The following is a 10,042-nucleotide window of genomic DNA, read 5'->3' on the forward strand; positions in this document are numbered from 1 at the left end:
AGAAGGAGGAATTCTATTAGTTCCATGCCGAGTCCTTTCTGTCCCCAGACTAGAGCAATAGGCCTAATGGAAGAAGCTCAAAAGGAACAATGGAAGAGATTGAGACACTGTCTTTTGTCCTGAGCAGAAAGAGATCTGGATATAGTCCTGGGCATGAAACAGAGACCCAAGTCATGTGCTGGCTATTGAAGGGACAGAAAGGAAGAAGATTTGGCACCTCTTTATGCTGGGCACTGAGGGTGGAGTAGGAAGGATGGAAGGAGAGACGCTGGACGTTGAGGACACAGACAATGGCCAAGGCTGAGGAATGGAGCTTTGACCATTGGGAGCCAGCAAGGGAGTTCCGAGTAGGGCTTCTTAAAGACTAGGTGTAATACCTGAATAGGATGGGTGGCCTTGGGCACTGATGATGACACTTGGAACTTGAAAGACCCAAAGAGTCTTATTTTACTTTCATTTTGCAGGTGGAGAAAGACCCAATTTATTTCAAAAGTTTGCCTGTGGTCAAAAATTAATACTTAATTACAGCCCATGCTTTCTGCCTCCAATTCCAATTGCATTTACCCTAGAATGCACTTTGAAGGATCCCATTACCATGTAGGGCCCCTGGCAGCCAGTGTTTGAATGCCACTTGAGGATAAATGCTGCTCTCTATTCGGACTTCCTAGAGAAGGTGGAATTGGAGTTGGGCCTTGATAGTGGACAGAAACCAAAAAACAGCTCCAGACACATATAAAATAAAGTCGTCTTTTTTATTTCAAATCTGAGTTAGTGGTGCTGGTTCTAAGCACAAGGAGCTCTGGGCCCAGGGGGCTGGAAGGAATGGGCCAAGGGGAGGTTCTCCAGGGCAACTGCTCCCAGGAGGGCCCTGTGTGACCTGGCACCCTGGCTGGGATCCCTGGGCCCAAGCCTTGAATGTTGGTTAGGGAGGACAGGGAACTATCTTCTGGTCACTTCCTCAGGGCAGAAAGGACTCAGACTCTCCTGAGCCAGGCAGAGTATGGCAGTGTTAGTCATAGCTAGAAGAATCCTGGTAGGGAAGGGGAAACTTCTCTGGTGGGTGGGCGGTTCCTAAGGATGATGAGAGACAGAGAGCATAAGAATTGAGGCATAGAGGAAACACAGACAATGGATGCATGCCGGAGAATGAACTTCAGAGATAGAAGGATAGGAGGAAAGGCCAAGAGACAGCAATACACAGAAACAGTACAGAGTAAGGTTTGGACAGAATGACTAGAGAGAGAGAGGGAAGGATGGATATAGAAACTGATAAAGATTTAGGAGTGGAAAATAAACAGCCTTGGTGAAAGAAGGATGGGAGGAAAGGCCAAGAGACTGAGCAAAGGACAGAAACAGTAATAGGATAATATCTGGAGAGAATGGCTAGAGAGATGGACAGAAGGATGGATAGAGAAGCAGATAAAGATTTAGGGGTGAAAGATAAACAGCATTGGTGACAGGATAAGAGGAAAAGCCAAGAGACTTAGTAAAAGACAAACAATAATAAAGTAATATTTGGAGAGAATGGCTAGAGAGATGGACAGAAGGATGGATAAGAGAAGCTGATATTTAGGGGTGAAAGATAAACAGCCTTGGTGTCAGAAGGATAGGAGGAAAGGCCAAGAGACAGCAATACACAGAAACAGTACAGAGTAAGGTTTGGACAGAATGACTAGAGAGATGGATAGAAGGATGGATATAGAAACTAATAAAGATTTAGGAGTGGAAAATAAACAGCCTTGGTGACAGAAGGATGGGAGGAAAGGCCAAGAGACTGAGCAAAGGACAGAAACAGTAATAGGATAATATCTGGAGAGAATGGCTAGAGAGATGGACAGAAGGATGGATAGAGAAGCAGATAAAGATTTAGGGGTGAAAGATAAACAGCATTGGTGACAGGATAAGAGGAAAGGCCAAGAGACTTAGCAAAGAACAGAAACAGCAATAGGATAATATTTAGAGAGATGGACAGAAGGATGGATAGAGAAGCTGATAAAGATTTAGGGGTGAAAGATAAACAGCATTGGTGACAGGATAAGAGGAAAGGCCAAGAGACTTAGCAAAGAACAGAAACAGCAATAAGATATTTGGAGAGAATGGCTAGAGAGATGGACAGAAGGATGGATATAGAAACTGATATTTAGTATGGAAGATAAACAGCCTTGGTGACAGAAGGATGAGAGGAAAGGCCAAGAATCTGAGCAAAGGACAGAAACAGTAATAGGATAATATTTGGAGAGAATGGCTAGAGAGATGGACAGAAGGATGGATAGAGAAGCTGATAAAGATTAGGAGTGGAAGATAAACAGCCTTGATGACAGGATGAGAGGAAAGGCCAAGAGACTGTGCAAAGGTCAGAAACAGTAATAGGATAATGTTTGGAGAGAATGTCAAGATGGATGGATAGAGAAGCTGATAAAGATTTAGGGGCGGAAGATAAACAGAGAGCCTTGGTGACAGAATGGGCACAGAGATGCACTCTAGAAGCAGTCCAGGGCTAAATGGGACCTGAAGCATAGAAGTGAGTGGACTGAAGCTCACCAGAGGTGGGGATAGCAGACCCAGCCCGAGGAAGGAGTCTCAGATGGATGACTGCCACTGGACAAAACGTTTGGATTCCTGCTGATCCACAAAAGGGGAGAAAGTTAAGAAGGTGTTCCAGGTGATGCTCTCCCCATCCCATGGTTTACAAGTCCAGCCCTTAGCCCCTGCCCCTTGGGAATAGAGCAGGGGTATAGCCCTCAGTCTCTGGCCCCTCAGACATAGGCATGCATCTGATCCCCGTCTTCCCCCTTCGCCCCCATAGTCCATGCCCGCCTGGGAACCCAGGTGTCCAAGTGCCCCACATGCCTGAGGGTTGAAGGGATCATCATCTTCTGGGTCGTCGTAGTCGTCGCTGGGGGGAGCGGGGCACAGAGCTGGGAAGGTGGCAGGAGGGGAAGTTCCCTCCCCTTCTGATAGATGGGGACCCCTAGAATACTGTGTGCCCCTTCCAGATCCTGTGCGCCCTCCTCATCATTGTCTGGTGATCTGGTAGGGGTCCTATGCATCCCTAATTTCCCCCATCCTCCTTCAGGGGAACCATCTTAAACTGGCTCTTTTGCACCTAGTGGGGAATGGTTGGGGCTCTGTCCATGGTACTGCACTTGGGGAACCTACCCAACTGGGCTACCCTCTCCCAGTCTCCCACTTCCAGTGGCTTACCTGGGTGGGAAGTGGGCCCAGGCACCAGGCAGGCTGCACAAAGCCGTGGCCAGAGCCAGGGCGGACAGCAGGGAGAAGAGGAGCAGGAAGAGGAGGCCCTCCATGGAGTCCTCACACAAGCCCCGCAAAGCTGCCCCATAGTCCTGGGGGCAGGGGGCCAGAGTGGGCATCAGCAGGGTTGACTCCTCCCACCCCCCCACCAACTGCTCGAATGGCTACTTGGTTTCTCCCATCCCAGCAGAGAAACAATTTTGGGCTGTTAACTGGGAGACCCACATTCGAGTCCCTGTCTGACTCTTGACTCACTGTTTGACCTTGTTGAGGCCCTGCCCTGCAATGGGCCTCAGTTTCCTCATTTGTACAATGAGGATCTCCAAGGGCTCATCAGACATTTTAGCATTCCCAGTATTTATTGAGTCCAGGAGAGGTCAGAGTAGGGAAGAGATCACATACATCTCATTGCAGAAGTCCAGGAAGGCTTCCTAGGGAGTGGGTCACCTGAATTGGGCAGGGGAAGATTTGGAGCTGAAGGGAGGGGAGGGGAACAGTCACAAGGAAGTAGAAGGGGTGGCCATTCCGAATGGTGAAGGGGCTTCACAGGAGAAAAGGATGGAGGGGATGGCAGGGGCTAGGCTGAAGTGATCTCAAAGGATGGTTCAAGGAGGCAGAACTGATTCCTGCTTTGGGGAGGGGGGGAAGGAACTGTAGGAAGCAGCTCTTGGCCCTGGGCTGGATAAATGGGTGTGGGAGACCCTGAGTCCAAGGGATCCCAGAAAAGATAGGAGAGGGGTTGGAGTAACTGGAAAAGGAATGGGGCAGAAGGCTTGGTCACCTTGTGCAGCCCCCGGCAGTGCAGCAGCGCCACCAGCTGGTGGAAGTTCCCCTCAGTCACGTTCAGCATCTCTTCCAGGGCCAATAACGGCTTCTGCCTCCAGTCCAGAAGGGGTTAATGCCCAATCTAGAGGGCCCTGTCCTCTCCCACAGAGCCCTCCCCATTAGGCCCTCCCCCCTGGAGGAGTCCTACTGACCTGGGTGGCTGGGAACTGGGGAACTGCCTCTCGTTCTAGTCCCTGGAGCTGAGAGTAGATGCTGGCCAGAGAACGCTGGGACAAGGTCAGCCTCTAGGGGAGGTGGTGAGCGTGGGGAGGAGGGAAGGAGAGAGGGACGCCAACATCTGGGTCCTCTCACCCACTCCTCCAGACCTCCATTTCGAGGCTCAGAAATCCCAGTCCCAGTTCTTTACTCTCAGGGACAACATTAGGAACTTAGAAATCTGCATCTGTATCCCCTTTACTCTGGGGACCAGGTGTCTAGGCCCCACTACCCTATAGCTCTAGGAAGCCAAAGAAATTATAGAAATTAAAATCCCTATGAAATCCTGGGGCAACTCAGACCCACAGTAGCCAAGCCACCCCAGAGGCTTCTAAAAGATGCTTTTGTCACCTCCTATATTGGGAAAGGTGGAGGGGAAATTCAGGAAGGAAAAGAGAAGCGAAGTTTCCTTATCTTGCTCCCCTCAGAGGTTTCAGGCCCCCCATTTTGGCCTGGAGACTCACCTCTTGGAAAGGACTAGAAACCATCTGGTTGCAGAGGAAGTAATAGTGGAGGATTTCTATGGAGGAAAAAGAAGAGTGAGGGAAAAAGGAGACAAAGAACACCCAGTGAATTTGCAGGGAGACTGCTCCCAGTAGTTGGCCCACTTAATCCTAAAGTTACTCTCTCTTTACCTGGATTTAGGCCAGTTTCTGCCCTAGTCAGGTTCAAGACATAGGGGTCAGGACTGGAGCAAAAATCACTGAGACCCTGATAAAGGAAAGGGAAAAGAAAGGAAATTGCTTGGATCCAGAGTCAAGGCTGAACTCTCAGCCCCACCCCTTTCTGAACCCAGGAATCCTGACCCCCCCCCCCTCAGTCTCAGATACTTACCACAGCAGCAGCTGCCTCTAACCCCATGGATCCCCAGCTCAGTATGAGAACCAGCAGACTCATGACTGTCATGCTAGTGAGAAAGGAAATATTCATCCCTGTTCTCCTACCAATCTCCTTCCTTGCCCCCAAATCCTGGAGAAATTCTTTCCAAAACTAGACTCTCCCCAGAGCACCACCCACAGCTACCTATGTCAGTGAACAGCTCCATGGTGCTGAAGGTACCTATTGGTGCGTATCCCCAAGTACACTGAGCCATTAATCTGGACAGCTCCAAGGTGCTGAAGGTACCTATTGGTGCGTATCCCCAAGTACACTGAGCCATTAATCTGGACAGCTCCAAGGTGCTGAAGGGGCCTGTTGGTGTGTATTCCCAAGTATACGGAGCCAATAATTTGAACAGCTCCAGGGTACTGAACAATTACGCTTAGGTCCTCACTCCATACGGCAGAAAACCCTTCACATCTCTAAATTAGGCAGACAAATTTCAGTGCTTAGTTCAGTGCCTGGAACATACTAGATGCTTAATGTTTATTGGTTGGTTGAATTTAAGGAACATTTCCTGAGGAATCTCTCCAGGGAATTCCCTGGACTCGAGCCCTATAATTCTGGCTGAAGGTATGGTCTCAAGAAGCTGTGTCTAAGGTCCCTCCAGTTCAACATCTAGGTTCTTTTTTGGGGGGCCCAATCTGAAGAACACCATGATAATAAAGGGGTCAGTTTAAAGATGTATCCCTCAGGTAATGGGAGAGCCCAAGCTCTGCTTCGGGCTGATGAAGTAAGGGGGGCAAACTCACACAATCACAAGCCATTTGCTTTGCTTGGCCAGTCCAAGGAGAGTAAAGAGGCAGACAAGGAGATCAAGAAGCAGGAGGAGAATGTAAGCCAACCACCTAAGAACAGGATGTGGGGAGGGTAAAGTCAAGGAGGCGAGTCTGGACTTGAATCCCAAATTTGTCCCCATTTCCTGTGTGATGTGGTGTGAATTACTGCCCCTCTCTGGGCATGATGTTACCCACAAATACAATGGATGTCTCCCACCTGTGACCCTGGTGACCCCACCTTGGCCCACCTGTACTCCTCCACAAAGGAGACACTTTCAGCCACCCGAATTGGGCTCAGGGGTACACCCCTCCAGAAAGCCAGTTCCCCCAGTTGCTGGGCCACAGCCTCAGCCAGCCTTCGGGCACCCCGGGCAGCCGCCACCAGCTCTGTCCGAGGGGCCATCACCTCCTCCAGAGTCGTCAGCTCAGACCTGACTGCTGAGTCCAGTCTTTCCACTGTTTCTGAAACCTGGAGCATGGAAGACAGGCGGGACAGGGTGTTGGGTCCCGGGGGGGCTCAGGGAGAGCAAAAAGAATAGCCATTTGGGCCAACTGCAGTTGTCGGGATAGAGTCCTTGGCTAAATAAAATGGCCCCAGGGAAAGGGGCTGAGGAGGGGAGGAGTTGGCCGGACCCCCAGCCCCCTTGCCTGCTTCTGGGGAGGAGTGAGTGAGAGTGGTTGATCCTGCCCCCCCCCCCCCCAGCACATAATTCAGGATGAGGATGCCCTCACCAGCCGGTCGATGGAGCTGAGCGTATGGTTGGCATGCAGGAGGGAGAAGCTGAGCTGGGACACCCCATCGCTGGTCTCACTGTTGCCATAGAAACCGAGCCCGATACCAGCGCTGGGAGGGGAGGGATCGGGGACGACAGTTGAGCCCATCTCCCATAGCCTCCCAGTCTCTCCACCCCCTCTTCTCTAGCTCCAGTGGTACAGCCCGTGGGAACCAGCCTCCCTCGCCTGGGTTGCTGAGGCAACGGGAAGGGCTCACTCCCCCTGCCAGGCTGTGGAGGAGAGGAAGGAGAGGTGGGAACAGGATGAACTCATTGGGATGCAAATGAAGGGGTTAACCCCTTGTCGCCTTCTGGGGCCCCGCCCTCGGGGAGCGGCTTCATCCCCACCTTGCCCCCTCCGGATGGGCCTTGACCTCTGTCCCGGCCACCTCCCCCTGGAGGAGCAGGCTGGCCCTGCCCCCAGAGACCCAGGCCCGTGAGGGGCTCCGGGGGACCCAGGCGGCTGGAGCCCCCAGCCAGGGAGACACACAGAGCCCTCATTGTGGACTGGACTCGTTCCCTCCTTTCCCAGGGTCCGGCCCCTTCAGCTCCCCAGAGTCCATTGTCCTCGTCCCATTCCATACAAAGGGCGCCTTGTTCATGCTCACCCCCCTTCCCCCCCAGGCTGTGCCACTGCCTCCTGGGGTCTTTGTCCCCCCTGGCCCAGAGGATGGGACTCTGGTATGGGGGCCCCTAGCACCTCCCCTGTCCCCAAGGGGCTGGTTCCGAATTGAAGGAGCTGAAGAAGGCCCCTGTAAGGCCCTGCTCAAAGGCACCGGGGAGCCCTTCAGTGTTCTGTGATGGGCGCAGAAGAAGCGTTCCAAACTGATGTGAGCCTGGGAGAACCTTTCAGGGCTTGGTTATAGAGGGGCCGGAGGAGGTCTTCCAGGCCTTCCTCTAAGGCTCCATCCAGAGAGTCGAGGATGGCCCTGGAGGTCCTCTTGTGGAGGCTGGTATAGGGAGGCTGAGGGAAGCCTTCAAGGCTCTGCTGGGGAGTGGCAGGGGGCTGGGAGAGCTCTTCAGGGTCCCATTCCTGGGGCTGAGCATCCCACCCACGGGGTCCCAGGTACCAGCCAAGGAGAAGGGCAGCCACACAGCTCCAGGTGACACAGCCTCCTCCATCTGGAGAGCCCGAGACCTCAGGGGGACCAGCCTTGGGTCTGCGGCAACGACAGCATGATCGCAGGAGGTACAGTCCCAGAACCAGCAGGTTCACAGCCAGGCCCAGGCCGGCCAAAGCTGCCACCAGCAGCAAGGCCTGAGAAGAAGAAGGAGGAAGGAGAGGTCCCCAAAACTTCCAGACAGACCTAAGCATGCCCCTCACTCTCCCCATCTGGGAAATGGGGAGATGACTCCATGCAGGAATCCCAACTTGGTTCGGTGGCCATGTGCCCGTGGCCTGGGCAGGCGCGTTCTTCCCTGGGTCGAGGGGCCAGTGAAGCTCCCGATGAGAGGGAAAAGCAACAGTCCTGCCCCTGAGTCTGTGGGAGCTGGAAGGACGATCTACAGACCTCAGTGTCCTCCTCTGTAAAATGGGCTGAGCCATCACCCATCTCCTGGCTTCCAGGGACCACAGTACCTGGCCAATTGTGGAGGCAGGTGTGGCACCTGCTATTGTGTGACTGAGCAGGGGAAGCATGGGTTTGTGTCTGGTTGTTTCGAATTGTGCCTGTGTGTGTGTGCCTGTGTGTGTGTGTGTGTGTGTGTGTGTGTGTGTGTTCAGTCTCACATCCAACCATATATGTGAGACTGCAGCTCTGTGGTTGTGAGACTGTGTGTGTGTGTGTGTGTGTGTGTGCAGTCTCACACAATCATATATGTATGTGAGACTGTAGTGCTGTATGGCTGTGAGACAATGTGTTTCCAGGTGTGTGTGTGTGCAGTCTCCTATGTAACCATATATTATGTATGTGAGATCTGTGACTGGGTGTGTGTGTGTGTGTGTGTGTGTGTGTGTGTGTGTGTGTGTGTGTGTGTGTGTGTGGCTGGTTGCTGGCTGCCAGCCTGTCCCTGTGAAGATCTGTGTATGGCTGTGTCTATATGTGTCTGCCTGTGAGTGTGTGACAGCGGAGGGGGCCTCCCAGCTCCACAGTTTCTCTCACTGTGACCTAAATAGTTCAGCCCTGGCGGCCCGGCTCCCCCTTCCCTGGAGCCCCCGGGAGACCTTGAGCCAACCAGCCTCCTTCAGCCTCCCTCCCAATTAGCCCGCACTAATTAGCCCGCCTCAGAGGACCCACGGCCCCCGCTGAGGTGACCCTCCCCAGTCCCCCCCGAGACACACAGCCGGGTCTCCCACATTCACCCAGAAAGCCCAGTGCTCCCATCCCCGCCTTCCCTCCTCCCGGCTCTCTCCCATGCCACCAGGGTGCCCGCTCGCCCGGTCCCCTTGTCTCGGAATGCCCCCTCCCTGGCCTCAGCCCCTCAGGCATGCCCCCCCTCAGCTCCCTGGGGCCCAGGTATCCCCTCAGCTCCTCCCCCCCCACGCCCCGCAGGCCCCCCATCCCTCCCCTTCCAGGACCCCTGTGTCCTCCACACCTGCTGGTAGTCCTGTTCCTGGGGGGCAAAGGTGCTGGCCACAGGTCGGAGCTGAAAGTTGGTGTGGGGTACCTGGTGGAGCAAGTGGACCCAACCTGAGGGCCGGAAGCCCGGGGGCGGCCCCCCCATGGCCTCCTGGCCCCCAGAACTGCTCCGGCCGGGCTGTGCAGGGAAGCCGAGGAGATGGCCCTGGAGGAGAAGGCAGAGAGGCAGAGGAGGAGAAGGAGGAGGAGGAGGAGGAGGAGGAGAAACCAGCCAGGCTAGGGGGAGATTTGGGGAGTGGGAGGTGCCAACTCCTGGGTGGGAGGGGCCAGCGCGCCCCCTGCCGGCCACCGGAGGTTTCACGGCGAGCTGGGATGACCAACAGGAGACCCGGGGACTCCCCGGCTCCCCAAAGATGCTGGAGAAGAGCTGGAGACTGCCCGGGGGAGCAGGGAGCGAGCTCTGGGCCCTCAGAAGGGATTCCGCCCTCAGGGACAGGGAGAGCAGAGACAGGGGGGCCCTTCAGGGGGCTAGGAGGCCCCCCCCACTCATTAGGGGCACAGACTCATTGGGAGACCCCCCTCCCGAGCTCCAGGAGGGAGCGCCCGCCCCCGAGAAGGGTTTGGGGAGCTAGCGGCCTGGGACCTGGGAGGAGATCCCACGGGGAGGGGGAGGGGGGCTAGCTCAGGCCTCAGCCACAAGGCTGCCAAAAGCCTGGGGGAGACCTTCAAGGCTCTGTTGTGGGCCACTGGGAGAGGCCTTCAAGGTCATGCTCTGGGCTTAGGGAGAGCCTTCGAG

The 10,042-nt window shown here is 54.4% G+C and overlaps 1 protein-coding gene across 3 annotated transcripts; it reads right to left on the reverse strand.

Annotated features, from left to right (window-relative positions):
- Positions 1 to 738: 738 nt before the first annotated feature.
- TTYH1 (tweety family member 1) lies at positions 739 to 9,699 on the reverse strand. Of its 3 annotated transcripts, none has more exons than XM_074307366.1 (14): positions 9,263 to 9,699; positions 7,798 to 7,985; positions 6,687 to 6,798; positions 6,203 to 6,423; positions 5,928 to 6,023; positions 5,131 to 5,203; positions 4,932 to 5,007; positions 4,761 to 4,816; positions 4,233 to 4,325; positions 4,037 to 4,129; positions 3,205 to 3,347; positions 2,851 to 2,896; positions 2,542 to 2,622; positions 739 to 1,071 (listed from the first exon to the last, which is right to left on the reverse strand). In XM_074307366.1, exons 1-13 carry the CDS (start codon positions 9,389 to 9,391, stop codon positions 2,581 to 2,583), a joined length of 1,368 nt encoding a protein of 455 aa, XP_074163467.1. In that variant the 5' UTR covers positions 9,392 to 9,699; the 3' UTR covers positions 739 to 1,071; positions 2,542 to 2,580. The 3 variants fall into 3 exon arrangements, with proteins under 3 accessions (XP_074163467.1, XP_074163468.1, XP_074163466.1); XM_074307367.1 differs by having other exon boundaries at positions 2,542 to 2,619; positions 9,263 to 9,697; XM_074307365.1 differs by lacking the exon at positions 2,851 to 2,896 and having other exon boundaries at positions 2,542 to 2,619; positions 9,263 to 9,695.
- Positions 9,700 to 10,042: the final 343 nt, after the last annotated feature.

The sequence above is a fragment of the Sminthopsis crassicaudata genome, chromosome 3, assembly GCF_048593235.1.
Source record: "Sminthopsis crassicaudata isolate SCR6 chromosome 3, ASM4859323v1, whole genome shotgun sequence".
In the NCBI taxonomy this organism is placed as follows: Eukaryota; Metazoa; Chordata; class Mammalia; order Dasyuromorphia; family Dasyuridae; genus Sminthopsis; species Sminthopsis crassicaudata.